General features: G+C 52.1%; 2 protein-coding genes across 3 annotated transcripts in view; both read left to right on the top strand.

Moving 5' to 3' along the window:
• The first annotated feature begins 233 nt into the window (after positions 1 to 233).
• SPN (sialophorin) lies at positions 234 to 3054 on the top strand. The gene is made up of 2 exons (XM_032155785.2): positions 234 to 306; positions 685 to 3054. Exon 2 carries the CDS (start codon positions 719 to 721, stop codon positions 1919 to 1921), a length of 1203 nt encoding a protein of 400 aa, XP_032011676.1. The 5' UTR covers positions 234 to 306; positions 685 to 718; the 3' UTR covers positions 1922 to 3054.
• A 13035-nt stretch (positions 3055 to 16089) lies between these two features.
• The window catches only part of QPRT (quinolinate phosphoribosyltransferase), a 29684-nt gene continuing 27150 nt past the window's right edge, over positions 16090 to 18623 (top strand). For both annotated transcript variants that reach the window (XM_058440907.1, XM_032155823.2), the window contains exon 1: positions 16090 to 16151. In XM_058440907.1, coding sequence (XP_058296890.1) covers positions 16139 to 16151 — 13 coding nt within the window. In that variant the 5' untranslated portion in view covers positions 16090 to 16138. The remainder of the gene's footprint in view (positions 16152 to 18623) is intronic.

Raw genomic sequence — 18623 nt, 5'->3', positions numbered from 1 at the left:
TTCCATCCCATTCCTCAGCCAAGAGCCAGGAATCCCAATTCCAGATCCCACACTTCCCTGCCTGCCTCAGGTGAGCCCCAGACCCCCAGGCACCCCGCTGGCCCCTGAAGGAGCAGGTGATGGCGCTGTCTTCGCCCAGAAGCTGTGGGAGCAGGCGGGTGGGGCAGGATGGAGGGGTGGGTGGGGTGGGTGGAGCCAGGGCCCACTTCCTTTCCCCTTGGGGCCCTGTCCTCCCTAGTCTTGCCCCAGCCTTGGGAGGTGGTGGAGTGACCTGGCCCCAGCGCTGCGTCCTTATCAGCCGAGCCGGTAAGAGGGTGAGACTTGGTGGGGTAGGGGCTTCAGTGGGCCTGGGAATGTGCCTGTGGCTTGAAAAGACTCTGACAGGTGATGATGGGAAGAGATCAGGAGCCATTGGGCTGCACAGGGTCAGGGAAGGCCAGGAGGGGGTGGTCACTGCCGGAGTCTAAGCTGCTGAGGCTGGAGGGAGCCTCGGGATGGGGCTGATGGGGGAGCTGCCAGCATCTGTTTCTCTGTCATTTCTGATAACAGTAAAAGCCAGGATGGAAAAAACCGTTAAACCGCAGGTTGGGCCTGGCCGTTGGCAGGGAAGTGGGCAGAGGGGAGGCCCGGCCAGGTCCTCCGGCAACTCCCGCGTGTTCTGCTTCTCCGGCTGCCCACCTGCAGGTCCCAGCTCTTGCTCCTGCCTGTTTGCCTGGAAATGGCCGTGCTTCTCCTCCTCCTTGGGGTGCTGGTGGTAAGCCCAGACGCTCTGGGGAGCACAACAGCTGTGCAGACACCCACCACCAGAGAGCCTGTTGTCTCTACTAGCGAGGCCCTGAGCTCAAAGATGTACACCACTTCAATAACAAGTGACTCTAAGGCCAACAGCACTGGGGACCAGACCCCAGCCCTACCTCCCTCAACTTCCGTCAATGAGGGACCCCCTCTTTGGACTTCCATTGGTGCCAGCACTGGTTCCCCTTTACCTGAGCCAACAACCTTCTGGGAAGTTTCCGTCAAGACGTCATCAGTGCCCCAGGAAACCCTTCATGCAGCCAGTCATCCTGCTGCTCCCATAACAGCAAACTCTCTAGGATCCCACACCGTGACAGGTGGAACCATAACAACGAACTCTCCGGAAACCTCCAGTAGGACCAGTGAAGCCCCTGTTACCACGGCAGCTAGCTCTCTGGAGACCTCCAGAGGCACCTCTGGACCCCCTGTTACCATGGCAACTGACTCTCTGGAGACCTCCGCTGGGACCACTGGACCCCCTGTTACCATGACAACTGACTCTCTGAAGACCTCCGCTGGGACCACTGGACCCCCTGTTACCATGACAACTGGCTCTCTGGAGCCCTCCAGCGGGGCCAGTGGACCCCAGGTCTCTAGTGTAAAACTATCCACGATGATGACTCCAACGACCTCCACCAATGCAAGAACTGTGCCCTTCCGGAACCCAGATGAGAACTCACGAGGCATGCTGCTGGTGGCCGTGCTTGTGGCCATGCTGGCGGTCATAGTCCTCGTGGCTCTGCTCCTGCTGTGGCGTCGGCGGCAGAAGCGGCGGACTGGGGCCCTGGTGCTGAGCAGAGGCGGCAAGCGTAACGGGGTGGTGGACGCCTGGGCTGGGCCAGCCCAGGTCCCTGAGGAGGGGGCCGTGACAGTGACCGTGGGAGGGTCCGGGGGCGACAAGGGCTCTGGGGTCCCCGATGGGGAGGGGTCTGGCCGGCGACCCACACTCACCACTTTCTTTGGCAGACGGAAGTCTCGCCAGGGCTCCCTGGCGATGGAGGAGCTGAAGTCTGGGTCAGGCTCCAGCCTCAAAGGGGAGGAGGAGCCGCTGGTGGCCAGCGAGGATGGGGCTGTGGACGCCCCAGCTCCTGATGAGCCCGAAGCGGGAGACGGGGCTGCCCCTTAAGTGCCGGTGAATAGTGAGGCTGGAGGCCGGAATCTCAGCCAGCCTGCAGCACCTTCCCTCTCACCATCACACTGCCCCCTCGCTCCCACGTTTCCACCCGTCACCCCGATCCTCACCCGAATCTTTTCTTTTTTTTTTTGAGACAGAGTTTCGCTTTGTCGCCCAGGCCGGAGTGCAATGCACAATCTCAGCTCACTGCAACCTCTGCCTCCTGAGTTCAAGCGATTCTCCTGCCTCAGCTTCCCGAGTAACTGAGATTATAGGCACCCACCACCATGCCCAGCTGCTTTTTTGTATTTTTGGTAGAGATGGGGTTTCACCATGTTGGCTAGGCTGGTCTCAAACTCCTGACCTCAGGTGATCCACCTGCCTCGGCCTCCCAAAGTGCTGAGATTACAGACATGAGCCACCGCACCTTGCCTCCTCACCCGCCTCTTCACTCTGAATCCTCATCAGGCTTCTCAGCCCTGGATTTCCTGCTGGCATCCTCACCCAGCACCCGCAACTAGCACCTGGGCAGGGCAGGGCTGGCACCTCTTGACGTCTGTGGACTGAATGAATAAACCCTCCTCATCCACCCCTATTTATCTCCATCACCATTTCCACCTCTTTCTTGTCCCTGGAAACGGCTGCTGAGCCTCCATCAGCCAAACTTATCTGACCTGTGATTTCTTTGAGAATTCTCCTTTTCCCCCAGACCCCACCCTGGGTTGACCAGAGTCTGGGAAGAAGAAGGACAAGAGAACCCGGCAAACTCCCTCCTAGGATTAACTTTGTAAAGCACCCTTGCCCTGTAGCTGCAAGGGCTGTGGAACCTGGGCAGCCCGCAACCACCTTTAGCTCTGGGCCCCCAGGATGGCCTGGAGCATGGCTGGGTGGGGCCACCAGCCCATGCTCTCAGGCGGGCCTGTGATCTTTCCCAGGACACATGGACTCTAGGCTGGCCCTGGCCCACGCCACCACACTCTCCCCACCCATGGACAGGGGCAGCCAGAGGCCTCACGGTTTCTCCTCCCAGTTTCTGGCTGGGTGTAGTTCTCAGAAACCCCAGTGCCTGCGTGCGTCCACTCGTGGGTGTGGTTTGTGTGCAAGAGCTGAGGATTTGGCGATGCTTGGGAGGGGTAGTTGTGGGTTCAGACAGTGTGGGGGTGGGAAGTGGTAGTGGTGGGTACAGACGGTGTGGGGGTGGGAAGTGGTGCAGAGACTGAAGAGGGTCAACCTGAGCATGGGGGACACAGGGACTGCTGAGAACATGCATGTCATCTTTACTCTGATGGGGTGGACATAGCAGAAAATCTAACTCTGTAGCCCCATACAGAATGCCAGGGTGAGCACAGTGGCTGGTGCCTTTAATCTCAGCATTTTGGAAAGTGGAGGCAGGAGGATCGCTTGAGCCCGGGAGTTCGAGTCCGAAGTGAGCTGTGATTGCACCACTGCATTTCAGCCTGGGCAACAGAGCGAGATCCTGTCTCAAAAAAGAAAAGAAAAAGAAAGCCAGGCTTCATAGAAAGATCGTATGTGTAACCCAAATGTGAGTTATTCAGCTCAGCCATGGTAATCCCTTCCTTGAAGTCTCCCTTTCTGCAGTACACATGCATGTGCTCTCTCTCTCTCTGTCTCTCACACACACACACACACACACACACACACACACACACACACACGTGCGCGCTGTCCCGCGAACAGAGGCAGGGGAGAGGGGTTTGCCCTGGTCGCAGGGACTGGTCTTGCTGGCGCTTCCCCGCTGCACGTTTCCAGGTTTAGTTTGTTTGTGTCTCCTCTTCCATCCCAGGGGCTGAGCCCCTTCCATCCCCCAAGAGGAACCAGTGAGAGTGAGTGAAGGGGGGGCCCGGAGCCAGGGACTTCCCCTGTGGGGCCTGGGTGGAGAGGGGAGGACCCAATGGTGCTGCCTTTGAGACCAGCCCAGGCTACAGCCCAGGAGCACACATGGGCCAGGGCAGTTGGTATTTCCCGAGGACAAAGAGGAAATTTTCAAAGAGGAAGTTGTTGAGTTAGAGCTTGCGGTGGCTGAGAGCAGACAGGTTGACCTGCAAAAAAAGACAGGGGAGGCATGTGAGTGTGACAGCCCTGCTCTGTGGCCTGGGCAGGAGATGGGAGAAAGGGTCAGGTGGGGGATGGGCTCGTGCAGTGGGACAGGAGAGGGAGAGAGGGGGCGGGAAGGGGCTTGCTTAGTTGGTGGGAAGAGCTGAGCTGGGATGGAACCGGCTTCTACCAGCCAGGCTGGGCACCCACTGGGCTGCATCTGGTGGCCTTTTCTGATTGCTATTTGGACTCACTGCAGCTGCAGAATGACAGAGGCTACGTCCAAAATCCCTTACAGACACTGTTGTCTTAGAGTTGTTAAAATAAGTGCACCTATATCAGGTTTAGAAAATACTGTCACCGAACGTCGCTGTCCTCAGCTCCACCTCCCTTTCCTTTGACAGATATGGTTGTTTTCTAAGCCAGGACTGGTTTTAGTCAGGTCCTGGGCAAATCGTGAAAAAAAGAGGTAGTACGGGTAAGGAAGGCACCCAACAGGGCTTTCACAATCCAGAAAATATCAAAATATAAGTGTTAAAAGACAGGCACAGGCCGGGTGCAGTGGCTCACGCCTGTAATCCCAGCACTTTGGGAGGCCGAAGCGGGCAGATCATGAGGTCAGGAGTTTGAGACCAGCCTGGCCAACATGATGAAACTCCGTTTCTACTAAAAATACAAAAGTTAGCCAGGCGTGGTGGTGTGCTCCTGTAATCCCAGCTACTTAGGAGGCTGAGGCTGGAGAATTGCTTGAACCCTGGAGGCGGAGGTTGCAGTGAGCCGGGATCGTGCCACTGTACTCCAGGCTGGGTGACAAAGTAAGGCTGTCTCAAAAAATAAAAATAAAAATAAAAAATAAAAGAGAGGCACAAACAGAGTGTTATGAATGCACCAAGGAAAATGGTGCATTCATAACTCTCAGGTGAAGCCTTCCAAGCCATGCGTGTGTGCACATGTGTGTGTGCACATGTGTATGTGTGTACTTGTGCATGTGCATGCGTGTGCATGCGTGCATGTGCCTGTGTGAGTATGTGTGTGCGTGTGCGTGTGCACATGTGTGTGTTCGTGCATGTTCGCACATGCATGTGTACTGCGGCAAGGGAGACTTTGAGGAAGAGATTCCAGTGGTCCAGCAGAAGGACTCACATTGCCCTGGGGAAAGGTTGGAAGGCTTCACCTGAGAGTGTGTCGTGGTCTTTATCATATCCACTGCTTGATTCCTTTCTTTAAAAATTATTTTTATTGTTTTCTACATATGAGCACCACCACACCTGGCTAATTTTTGTATTTCTTGTAGAGATGGGGCTTCACCATGTTGTCCCGGCTGGTCTCAAACTCCTGGGCACAAGAGATCCACCTGCCTCCACCTCCTAAAATGCTGGGACTATAGGCATGAGCCACTGCACCCGGCCACTGCTTTATTCCTGGTGGCTGCTGTGCCTGGCATGTTGCAGATCCTCCCTGAATATGCGTTTGAATGAATGAATGAATGAATGAATGAGATGACGCCTCAGAGATTCTTTCTTTTGAGATGAGGTCTCATTCTGTCACCCAGACTAGAGTGCAGTGGTGCAATCATAGCTCACCGCAGCCTCAACCTCCTGGGCCTCCCAAGTAGCTGGGATCACAGGTGTGCACCAACATGCCCAGCTAATTTTTTCTTTTTTCTTTTTAATTTGTAGAGACAGGGTCTTGCTGTGTTGGCCAGGCTGGTCTTGAACTCCTGGGCTCAAGTAGTCCTCCCACCTAAGCTTCCCCAGATATTGGGATTATAGGTGTGAGTCACTATGCCCAGGCTTGCCTCAGATATTTGAAGGCTGGGAAGGATTTTGCAAAGCTGGGAAAAGGAAAAGGCATTCCCAGCAGAGGGGATAGCAGGTGGAAATGCATAATTAAAAAAAAAAGTGGAGTAGATCCAGCACAGTGGCTCATGCCTGTAATCCCAGCACTTTGGGAGGCAGAGCAGGGAGGATTGCTTGAGGCTAGGAGTTCAAGACCAGCCTGGGTAACATACCAAGACCCTGTCTCTACAAAAACATAAAAAATTAGCCAGGCGTGGTGGTGTGTGCCTGTAGTACCAGCTGCTTGGGAGGCTGAGGCAGGAGGACTGCTTGAAGCCAGGAGTTTGAGACCAGCCTGGGCAACATAGTGAGACCCCGTCTCTACAAAAAGTAAACATTTATGTATATATTTTAAAGTGGAGCAGTTCAATGCAGAGTCTTTTTTGAACAAATGTGAAATAGATGTCTTTTTTTTTTTTTTTTTTTTGAGATGGAGTTTTCACTCGTTACCCAGGCTGGAGTGCAATGGCATGATCTTGGCTCACCGGAACCTCTGCCTCCTGAGTTCAAACGATTCTCCTGCCTCAGCCTCCCAAGTAGCTGGGATTACAGGCATGCACCACCAAGCCTGGATAATTTTGTATTTTTAGTAGAGACGGGGTTTCACCATGTTGGTCAAGCTGGTCTTGAACTCCCAACCTCTGCTGATCCGTATGCCTCGGCCTCCCAAAGTGCTGGGATTACATGCGTGAGCCACCGTGCCCGACAATAGATGTCTTTTAATTCTCTGGAGGAAAAAGCAAAGCAAAAGAAGCAGTGGATATTTTAAGACTAAAAAGGAAAACAAAAAAGGGAGATAGAGCAGGCCAGGTGTGGTAATCCCAGCACTTTGGGAGGCTGAGGCAGGTGGATCATCTGACGTCAGGAGTTCAAGACAAGCCTGACCAACATGGTGAAACCCCATCTCAAAATACAAAAAATTAGCTGGACGTGGTGGCGGGCGCCTGTAATCCCAGCTACTTGGGAGGTTGAGGCAGGAGAATCGCTTGAATCCGGGAGGTGGAGGTGGCAGTGAGCCGAGATCGCGCCATTGCACTCCAGCCTGGGCGACAAGTAAAAAACTCCATCTCAAAAAAAAAAAAGCAGATAGAGCAAGGAACAATAAGAAAATAGTTGGGTGCAGTGGCTATGCGGTGGCACTATAGGAGGCTGAGGTGGGCAGATCACCTGAGGTCAGGAGTTGGAGACCAGCCTGGGCAACATAGTGAGACCCCTATCTCTACAAAAAATATGAAATATGAAAAATTAGCCAGGTGTGGTGGTATACACCTGTGGTACCAGCTACTCAAGAGGCTGAAGCAGGGAGAATTGCTTGAGCCCAGGAGTTTGAGGCTATAGTGAGCTGTGATCATGCCACTGCACTCCAGCCTGGGCAACAGAGTGAGACTCTGTCTCAAAAGAAAGAAAATGGCCAGACGTAGTGGCTCACATCTGTAATCCCAGCACTTTGGGAGGCCAAGGCGGGCAGATCATGAGGACAGCTTGAAACCAGCCTGGCCAACATGGTGAAAACTGTCTCTACTAACAATACAAAAATTAGCCAGGTGTGGTGGCATGCACCTGTAATCCCAGCTACTTGGGGTCTGAGGCAGGAGAATTGCTTGAAACCAGGAGGCGGCGGTTGCAGTGAGCCGAGATTGTGTCATTGCACTCTAGCCTGGGCGACAGAGCAAGACTCTGTCTTGGAAAAAAAAAAAATTTTAAATATGGTATAAGATTAAATATATTAGTTATGAAAATAATTGTAAATGGCTTATTGAACTTACAGTCACTAAAAATCATGTTTTTGAAAATTATGTAATGACTTAGGAAAATACCAGCAATATAATGCTAAGTGGGGAAAAAAGCAAGTTACTCCTCTGTAAATACATATGATTCTAGTTTTGTAGTAAAAATTCCCAACCATATATGTACTTATAGGGAAACAAAGGACCCATCGCAAATGTTTACCATGCTTGTCTCGAAAGTGGTGAGTTTATGTGTGATTTTTATTTTGTTTATACTCTTCTGTATTTTCCGAATTTCATACAATAAATATCTGTTACTTTTACAATATGAAAAAATAGTGGTCAAAAAGGTATTCAAGGGGGTGGCCTGGGGTGTCTGGTTTGAGGAGAGTGGTGGGGGATAAGGCTGCAAGCGGAGGTTGGAGCCGTGCTATGAAAAGTTCAAGAGTTTGAGTTGAGTTCTGAGGTTTTTTTTTGTTTTGGTTTTTGAGACGGAGTCTCGCCCTGTCACCCAGGCTGGAGTGCAGTGGCGTGGGTTCATGCCATTCTCCTGCCTCAGCCTCCTGAGTAGCTGGAACCACAGGCGCCCACCACCACGCCTGGCTAATTTTTTTGTATTTTTAGTAGAGACAGGGTTTCACCATGTTAGCTAGAATGGTCTCGATCTCCTGACCTCGTGATCTGCCCACCTCGGCCTCCCAAAGTGCTGGGATTACAGGCGTGAGCCACAGTGCTCTGCTGAGAGTTTGAATTGCGTTCTGGAAGTAGTGGTGAAATCAACACACCTAAGTCTGCTCTTCTCCTCTCTTCCAGTCCCCAGAGTGGTGAGTAGCATCATTCTGGTGGCCCAGGCAAAACGCCTTAGGACCACCATGCAGCCCCACTGTCTCCCCATTCCTGCTCTCCAGGTGCCAAGTCCCTGGCTCTTCCACCGGCCCTTGCATCCCTTCCTTCTCTTCAGTCCTCATCGCACCTCCCCGGGATCCTATTGACACTTCCTCTTTGATTTCCTTCCACTCTCTGCTAGTGATAGTCCCGGGGACCCTTCTAAAAGGTCACTATGGGCTGGGCACAGTGGCTCATGCCTGTAATCCCAACACTTTGAGAGTCTGAGGCAGGCCAGTCATCTGAGGTCAGGAGTTCGAGACCAGCCTGGCCAACATGGTGAAACCCCATCTCTACTGAAAGTACAAAAATTAGCCAGGCATGGTGGTGTGCACCTGTAGTCCCAGCTACTCGGGAGGCTGAGGTGGGGGAATTGCTGGTACCCGGGAGATGGAGGTTGCAGTGAGCCAAGATCGCGCCATTGCACTCCAGCCTGGGTGACAGAATGAGACTCCATCTCAAAAAAAAAAAAAAAAAAAAGCTGGGCATCGTGGCACACACCTGTAGTTCCAGCTACTCAGAAGGATGAGGTAGGAGGATCACTTGAGCCCAAGAGGTCCAGACTGCAGTGAGCCATGATCACACCACTGCACTCCAGCCTGCGTGGCACCCTGTCTCAAAATATAATAATAATAATATTATAAAATAAAACGCTGCTCTGTCTAGGTGATATTCCTGTATCCCCAAGGCTGTCAGAGTGGAACCCTCCTTCCTTAGCGTGGCATATAAGACCCTTGGGACCTGGCCCTATCTCTCCTCTGACCACCCCTGCCCGGTCAGCCCTTGGTACAGACAGTCTATGCTATCCAGCCCCATCAAATTCCTGTTGCTCCCTAAATATGCCATGCACTTTATTTGGAGGTGAGGGGTGAAGAAGGCTGGTTTAACATGTTGAAAATATTTATTTTTTCCAGACAGTAAAATAACATTTTTTCGGCCGGGCGCGGTGGCTCACGCTTGTAATCCCAGCACTTTGGGAGGCCGAGGCGGGCGGATCACGAGGTCAGGAGATCGAGACCACGGTGAAACCCCGTCTCTACTAAAAATACAAAAAAATTAGCCGGGCGTGGTGGCGGGCGCCTGTAGTCCCAGCTACTCGGAGAGGCTGAGGCAGGAGAATGGCGTGAACCTGGGAGGCGGAGTTTGCAAGAAACCCCCTCAAAAAAAAAAAAAAAAAAAAAAAAAAATTTTCTGTTTTGCAAATAATTATCACACATTGAAATTCTCTTTTTCAAGTCTTGCTTTGTCCCCCAGGCTGGAGTGCAGTAGCGCGATCTCGGCTCCACCTCCCGAGTTCAAGTGATTATCTTGTTTCAGCCTCCCGAGTAGCTGGGACTACAAGCACATGCCACCATGCCCGGCTAATTTTTGTATTTTTGGTAGAGACGGGGGTTTCACCATGTTGGCCAGACTGGTCTTGAACTCCTGACCTCAGGTGATTCACCCGCCTCACCCTCCCAGTGTTGGGATTACAGGCATGAGCCACTGCGCCCGGCCAGCAGTCTTAAATAACAGAATTCACACACACACACACACACACACACACACACACACACGCACGCACTGTATTATATTTCATCTTATACTTTAAAATGTTTCCTTTTTTTTTCCTCAAAAGTACACATTAAGATCATGTTTACAAATGAAGCCTTGTCATCCAAAGTGAAAAATCCAGATGGCAAGATTTAGATGGGGACGGTCTTGAGAAATCTGTGAATGGAGTTCACTTTTGCAGACAGGAAATGGGCCCTAATATATGGTTCTAAGGACATTCCATTTCTGAAAATGTACATTTCCACCCACTTTTCCTCTCCTTCCTTCCTCTCTCCCTCTCTCTCTCTCTCTCTCTCTCTCTTTCTCTCTTTCTCTCTTTCTTTCTGACAAGGTCTTCCTCTGTCGCTGACGCTGGAGTGCAGTGGTGTGATCTCGGCCCATTGCAACCTCCACCTCCTGGGCTCAAGTGATCCTCCCACCTCAGCCTCCCAAGTAGCTGGGACTACAGGCACACACCACGGCACCCAGCTAATTTTTGTATTTTTTGTACAGATGGGTTCTCACCGTGTTGCCTAAGCTGATCTTGAACTCCTGGGCTCAAGTGATCCTCCCGCCTCAGCCTCTCAAAGCTCTGGGATTACAGGCTTGAGCCACCGCACCCGGCCTGCATCCCCATTTCTGACCCTTGACCAGATTCAAGTGGAAAGAGGAAGCCGGGGAAGGGAGGACGGGCTACCCAAGGGCTGCGGGTAGAGGTGACTCCTGTGAGCTCTGAGCCCTCAGCCCTTGGGCAGAGGGAACAGAACAGAAACAGACCCCATCTCTGAGCCACCAAGCTCAGACTCGTTTGGCAGGAGACAGATCACACAACACTGTCATCAAAACAACACAGGTCGCAGTGGCTCACACCTGTAATCCCAGCACTTTGGGAGGCTGAGGTGAGAGGATTGCTTAACCCCAGGAGTTCGAGACCAGTCTGGCCAACACAGTGAGACCCCGTCTCTCAAAAAAGAAAAAAATTAGCTGTGCCTGGTGATGCACACCTGTAGTCCCAGCTACTTGGGAGGCTGAGGTGGGAGGACAGCTTGAACCAGGGAGGTCGAGGCTGCAGTGAGCTATGATTGTGCCACTGCCACTGCACTCTAGTCTGGGCAACAGAGTGAGACCCTGTCCAAAAAAAAAAAAAAAAAAAAAAAAAGACAGAGAAGAATATAATCAAAAGTTTCTAAGTTCCCAAAGTAGTAACAAAAGGAGACCCAAACAAAAGTAGAGAGAAAATCTTCAAAACTTAAAAGGCTATTTAGGCTGAGGAGCCCATCCAGCAGTGACCACCTAGTTCTGGGAGGTTTGGGGCAGGGCCATTAGACAATGGAAACCCAGGTTATTTTGGAGACAATCAACTTGCTCCCAAAAATGAGCTGCAAGCAGGTGCCTGTGTGCTCAGCCCAGTCTGGAGCTCAGAGCCTGCCTGCCCCACTGCACCGTCACCAGCCCAGCTTGAACCAGGGTCCCAGGCAAGCCGTACAGGCTCTGCGTTGGCCTTGGAGAGAACCGCTAACTCCCCCTGAGTTGCCTGAGCTCTGTCTGAAGCCAGCCGTCCCCAAGTTGGCTCACAATAAACGCCCTGACTTCCCACCAACTCTTCCTCAACCATTAAGATTCAGCTCAAATGTCACAGGCTCTGTGCAGCTGCCCTCGCTGCCCCACCCCACGCAGACTTTGTGTTCCTTCTCCACTCCTGCAGCGCCCCTTGGGACAGCATGAATAACCTGGCTGTAGTGATGTGAGGGTGTCACTCATCACCAGCGTGTGAGCCCCTCCAAGGCCACGTGTCCTCTTTGTGTTTCCAGAGCCCAGGGCCCAGCATGTGGTAGCTACCTAGTATGTGTTTACTGAATGGAAGGATGAATAAATTCATGTACAAAGAATAGTTTTATTTATTTATTTATTTATTTATTTTTGAGACGGAGTCTCGCCTGACACCCAGGCTGGAGTGCAGTGGTGTGATCTTGGCTCATTGCAACCTCTGCCTCCCAGGTTCAAGCAATTCTCCTGTCTCAGCCTCCCAAGTAGCTGGGATTACAGGCGCCCGCCACCACGCCTGGCTAATTTTTGTATTTTTAGTAGAGACGAGGTTTCAACATGTTGGCCAGGCTGGTCTCGAACTCCCGACCTCAGGTGATCTGCCTGCCTTGGTCTTCCAAAGTGCTGGGATTACAGGTGTGAGCCACTGCGCCTGGTCTTATTTGTTTAGTTTCGTAAACAAATTTCTGTTGCCCAGGCTGGTCTCAAACTCCTGGCCTCAAGCGATCCTCCTGCCTCAGCCTCCCAAACTGTTGGGATTACAGGCACAAGCCACAGTCCCTGGCCCAGTTCTGTCCTTTGAGTTGACCTTGTCATCCAGGAGGATGTTCTGAGGAAGTGTGAAATGATCATATTATTCTAGCCCATGCTGGATACAGTAGCAGTCTGGAAGGTGAAAGAGGTTGGGTTTGAAATAGATTTATTGTCCAAGTGCAGTGGCTCATGCTCGTAATCCCAGCACTTTGGGAGGCTGAGGCAGGAGAATTGCTTCAGCCTTTAAACATGGCGAAACCCTGTTCCTTCTAAAAATAAAAAAGTTCGATGGGCGTGGTGGCATTCACCTGTAATCCCAGCTACTCAGGAGGGTGAGGCAGGAGAATCACTTCAGCCCTATAGGCTGAGGCTGCTTTGTGCTGTGATCATGCCAATGCACTCTAGCCTGGGTGACACAGTGAGACCCTGTTTCAAAAACAAAAACAAAAACAGAATAGAGGCCTGGAGCTTGAGAGGGAACTCAGGATAGAAGATACAGATTTAAGAGTCGGCTGGGGCCGGGCGTGGTGGCTCACACTTGTAATCCCAGCACTTTGGGAGGCCGAGGCAGGCGGATCACGAGGTCAGGAGATCGAGACCACGGTGAAACCCCGTCTCTACTAAAAAAAATACAAAAAGTTAGCCGGGCGTGGTGGTGGGCGCCTGTAGTCCCAGCTACTTGGAGAGGCTGAGGCAGGAGAATGGCGTGAACCCAGGAGGCGGAGCTTGCAGTGAGCCGAGATTGCACCACTGCACTCCAGCCTGGGTGACAGAGCGAGACTCCGTCTCAAAAAAAAAAAAAAAAAAGAGTCGGCTGGATGCAGTGGCTCAAGGCTGTAATCCCAGCACTTTGGAAGGCTAGGGTGGGTGTATCACTTGAGGTCAGGAGTTCGAGACCAGCCTGAACAACATGGCGAAACCCCATCTCTACCAAAAATAACAAAAACTAGCTGGGCATGGTGGCATGCACATGTAATCCCAGTTACTTTGGAGGCTTAGGCAGGAGAATCACTTGAACCCTGGAGGCAGAGGTTGCAGTGAGCCGAGATTGTGCCACTGGACTCCAGCCTGGGTGACAGAGTGACACCCTCAGGGGTTGGGTGTAGGAAGAAGCACCTGCAAAAGATAGAAAAGAGCCTTTAAGATGATCGCCCGGGCCGGGCGCGGTGGCTCACGCTTGTAATCCCAGCACTTTGGGAGGCCGAGGCGGGCGGATCACGAGGTCAGGAGATCGAGACCACGGTGAAACCCTGTCTCTACTAAAAATATAAAAAAATCAGCCGGGCGTGGTGGCGGGCGCCTGTAGTCCCAGCTACTCGGAGAGGCTGAGGCAGGAGAATGGCGTGAACCCGGGAGGCGGAGCTTGCAGTGAGCCGAGATCGCGCCACTGCACTCCAGCCTGGGCGGCAAAAAAAAAAAAAAAAAAAAAAAAAAAAAAGAAAATAAGATGATCGCCCGAAGCCAGGAGTTTGAGACCAGCCTGGGCAGCATAGCAAGATCCTATCTGTACAAAAAATAAAAATAAAAAATTAGCCTAGGGTGGAGGCATGGACATACAGTCCCAGCAACTCAGGAGGCTTGGGGCCAGGAGTTTGAGGCTGCAGTGAGCTATGATTGGGCCACTGCACTCCACTTAAGCCTGAGTGACAGAGCAAAACCCTGTATCCAAAAAAAAAAAAAAAAAAAAAAATTAACCAGTAGAAAAATGAGATTTGGAGATCCTGTCTCTAAAGAAAAAAAAGCTCACTGCACAGCCAACTGCAGTCTCAGAAGCAGGCCCAGGACTGAATCAAGGCCAGCAAGCTGCTGGGGTGATAAGCGAGCCCGACTCCAGCCTGGCCAACACGGTGAAACCCCGTCTCTACTAAAAATACAAAAATTAGCTTGGCATGGTGGCAGACGCCTGTAGTTCCAGCTACTCAGGAGGCTGCGGTAGGAGGATCACTTGAGCCTGGGGTGTGGAGGTTGTAGTGAGCCGAGATTGTACCACTGCACTCCAGCCTGGGTGACAGAGCAAGACCCTGTCTCAAAAAGTGAGCTGGAGGGTGAGGCCTCCCTAAATTTTGTGCCTTGGGTGCCTCGATCCGTCACCCCAGCCCCAGTCCCAGCAGTCAGCTGCGGCAGAGAAAGAAAAGGAAGAAGGCTGGGAAGATGCAAGTGAATTTAGCGACTAGCAGTCCCTGCGAGCAACTGTAGCAAGAAGGGTTTCCAGTGAAGAAAGGAAGGCCCTGGGCCGGGAGAGGTGGCTCACGCCTGTAATCCCAGCACTTTGTGAGGCAGAGGCGGGTGGATCACCTGAGGTCGGGAGCTCAAGACTAGCCTGACCAACATGGAGAAACCCTGTCTCTACGGAAAAAAAATACAAAATTAGCCGGGTGTGGTGGCGCATGCCTGTAATCCCAGCTACTCAGGAGGCTGAGGCAGGAGAATCGCTTGAACCCGGGAGGCGGAGGTTGCAGTAAGTCGAGATCACGCCATTGCGCTCCAGCCTCAGCAACAAGAGCGAAACTCCATCAAAAAAAAAAAAAAAAAAAAGGAAGAAAGGAAGGCCCTGGCAGTTCTTGGACAGGAACTTGCCTGAAGTCCCAGTCCCAGTCCCAGTCCCAGTGACTGGTGGTTTCCCCATTTTCTGTTTCAGAAGCTGGGCTCTAAGCTGTCTGTGCCCTTAAAGTTCCTTGGAAAGAGGGAAGGGAAGGGAAGGGAAGTGGATATTAGGTGAGTTCTTACTCTGTTTCATTTGCAGAGTTTTCTCATTGATTCTCAGTTGAACCCATGAGGAAGATGTTATGCCATTAAAGTTTTTTTTTTTTTTTCTTTAGAGACAGGGTCTCTCTCTCACCCAGGCTGGACTGCAGTGGCATGCTCACGGCTCACTGCAGCTTTGAACTCCTGGGCTCAAGTGATCCTCCCATCTCAGCCTACAGGTGTGCACCACTGTACTTAGCTAATTTCTTTTTCTTTTTTCTTTTTCTGGGAGAGATGGGATCTCTGTATGTCTCTATGATGCCCACACTGGTCTCAAACTCCTGGCCTCAAGCGATTCTCCTGCCTTGGCCTCCAAAAGCACAGGGATTACAGGCATGAGTCGCTGTGCCCGGCCTGTTATGCCGTTTTTTAAATTAATTAATTAATTAATTAATTTATCTTGAGACAGAGTCTCACTCTGTTGCCCAGGCTGGAGTGCAGTGGCATGATCTAGACTCACTGCAACCTCCACCTCCGGGGTTCAAGTGAGTCTCATGCCTCAGCCTCCTGAGCAGCTGGGATTACATGCCCTGCTAATTTTTGTATTTTTAGTAGAGATGGGGTTTCGCCATGTTGGCCAGGCTGGTCTCAAACTCCTGACCTCAGGTGATCAACCTGCCTCTGCCTCCCAAAGTGCTGGGATTACAGGTGTGAGCCACTGCACCCGGCCCTGTTATGCCATTTTAAAGCTAAGGAAACTGAGGCACAGAAAAGGTAAAAAGGTACTTGAGATCAAAAAGGATGGAGTTAGGATTTGAACCCAGGTCCAGGGCCCATGATTTTCCCAGCACACCATCCAAAATGCCTGCCTGCCCTCACCAGGGAGCACACGCTTACATTCACAGCCTTGGACCTCGGGTTAGGGCCAGGAGGGCTGGGTGTGGGGCGAGAACAGGGTCTCGGGCTCCTTCACTGGCTGGGGCAGGGCTTCTGAGTTCCCTGTCAGAGCCCCTCCTCTGACTTTCAGGGGCCTGCAGAGGAATCTGCAGGCCTGGCAGAGACAGGAGGGAGGCCTGGGGAGCCTGGGAAGGGCTGGCTGACAGCTCGATGGGCCCTCCCTCCCTCCACGGTCCCACCCCCAGCCTGGGGCCTCTGGGAGCCTTGGTCCTGAGCAACCAACACACCAGCCCAGACAGCTGCAAGTCACCATGGACGCTGAAGGTAAAGGGACACTCTCTGCCGTGTCCCTGCACCCATCCCCCCACTGCCTACCCCTGCCCACATCCTGGCTTGTCTCAGCCCCTCGTCGCCTCCTCTGGAGTCATCTCTCCTCTGGTCCCGCCATCGACTCCCTTACCTACCCCATGTCCCTGCAGCCTTGCTCAACCCCCCAAGGCCCCTTCTCACTCTTCTTTCTCCTGTGTTGAGTCCCCAAGGAGCTCTGGGGAAGGAAGGGGCTTAAGCCCTAGAAAAGGGCAGAGTGGCCTGGAGGAGGTGGCATCTCCTGGGGGCAGTGGGGGCTGGAAGTGGGAGGCTGGATGGGGGAGGAGCATGGACTTCTGCTCTCGCTAGTAGCTGGGGAGAAGCAGAGACAAAGTCCTGTCCCTTCTGCAGCCGGGTGGGGGAGGGGGCTTGAGTCCCGTGATTCCCTGCCTGGAGGGAGCTGTATGCAAACTGTTGGGGTGATTAGTCCCAACCCCCAACCACGAAGTCTGGTGGCAACAAAGGAATGAGAAAAGACAAGTTAAGATTTAAAGCAGGCCCAGGGGGCCAGTTGCTAAAGTGAAGGCTGCAGAGCCCTGGTTGCCTGACAATTTATTGAGTACAATTTTTTGATCTAAGAAGCAGATGGTACGGGGTGAAACGGTGAAGGTAGGGGTGTGTGCGTCATTTGAAATATGTATAGCAGTGGTGGTTTATGTGAATTTCCTTTAAGCTCAAAGCATATGTCTAACTACTAAGATAATCTTTTTTTTTTTTTTTTTTTTTTTTGAGACGGAGTCTTGCTGTCTCCCAGGCTGGAGTGCAGTGGCGTGATCTCAGCTCACTGCAAGCTCCGCCTCCCGGGTTCATGCCATTCTCCTGCCTCAGCCTCCCGAGTAGCTGGGACTACAGGCGCCCACCGCCACGCCTGGCTAATTTTTTGTATTTTTAGTAGAGATGGGGTTTCACCATGTTGGCCAGGATGGTCTCCATCTCCTGACCTCGTGATCCACCCGCCTAGGCCTCCCAAAGTGTTGGGATTACAGGTGTGAGCCACAGCACCTGGCCAACTAAGATAATCTTTTAACTTATCGGCTGCAGCTGGTGGGAGTGGGTTTTACAAGGAGCCAGGATGTCTGGTCACATTCCAATGCTTCAAGGGAGTGTTTCAGCCTAGAGCATTCTGTGTAAAGCCGCAGAGCAGGTCATGTTCACTGGCCTGGGGACACAATGACAATAAGGAGATGATTCTCCTCAGAGGCCCCCTATGGTGTTCCATAGGTGTCCTACACAGGGGTGGCTGACTAAACTGGCACCCTGTAAACCCTTCCACCAGCAGAAACCCAGGGGGCCATGCTCTACGCTCAGAAGGCTCCACCAGTGTTGGGGCTGTGTGACTGTGGGTGGGTCCTGGCTTCTCAGAGCCTTGTTTTCTTCCATCTGTAAAATGACAATAATAGTTCCCTGCTCTGGCTGGGCGCGGTGGCTCATGCCTGTAATCCTAGCACTTTGGGAGGCTGAGGCGGGTGGAGCACTTGAGGTCAGGTGTTTGAGACGAGCCTGGCCAACATGGTGAAACTCCGTCTCTACTAAAAGTACAAAAATTAGCCGAGTGTGGTGGTGCGCACCTGTAATCCCAGCTACTTGGGAGGCTGAGGCAGGAGAATTGCTTGAACCCCAGTGGTGGAGGTTGCAGTGAGCTGAGACCAGGCCTCTGCACTCCAGCCTGGGAGACAGAGAGACTCCATCTCAAAAAAAAAAAAAATAAAATAAAATAATAGTTCCCTGCTCAGAAGGTTGTGGGGAGGACAGAGGATGGGAGGCACAGGTGCCTAGACCCTCTTCCACGTTTGGGGTGCCTGCTGGCCGCACACACCTGGTCCCTCTGGCTCTGCTGTGGAACCAGCTCTCGGGGGGCCCATGCAGGATGCCATGCCAAACACCTTTCAATCTCCATTGTGTCTTTCTCTTTTGAAACAACACCGACCTGGATGTGAATCCTGACTGCCACTCAGCAGCGGTGGAAACCCTGGCAAGTTTTGTAACCTGTAGAAGCCCGTTTCCACATCTGGACAATGGAGTTGGTGGCACTGGTCTCACGGGGTTGTAATGAGGATTAAATACCTTAGCAGATGTCAAGGGGTCTCGACCTGATTCCTTCAGAGCCAGAATTCTTTACTGAGGGATCATGGATGGGCTCTGGGGGAGTTCATGAACCCCAGAATTTGCACGTGAAATTGTGTGTCTTTGTGAGAACACAGTTATGCATTTTTCTGGGAAGGAGATCCATAATTTTCATCAGATCCAGATTCTTTTTTTTTTTTTGAGACAGAGTCTTGCCCTGTTGTCCAGGCTAGAGTGCAGTGGCATGATCTCAGCTCGCTGCAACCTCCGCCTCCCGGGTTCAAGCGATTCTGCTGCCTCAGCCTCACGAGTAGCTGGGACTACAGGCATAAACCACCATGCTCAGCTAATTTTTGTACATTTAGT

Source organism: Hylobates moloch, unplaced genomic scaffold, assembly GCF_009828535.3.
Source record: "Hylobates moloch isolate HMO894 unplaced genomic scaffold, HMol_V3 SCAFFOLD_6, whole genome shotgun sequence".
NCBI classification, from domain to species: Eukaryota; Metazoa; Chordata; class Mammalia; order Primates; family Hylobatidae; genus Hylobates; species Hylobates moloch.
The sequence above is the reverse complement of the archived record's forward strand: the minus strand, read 5'-3'. Positions and strand labels throughout refer to the sequence as shown.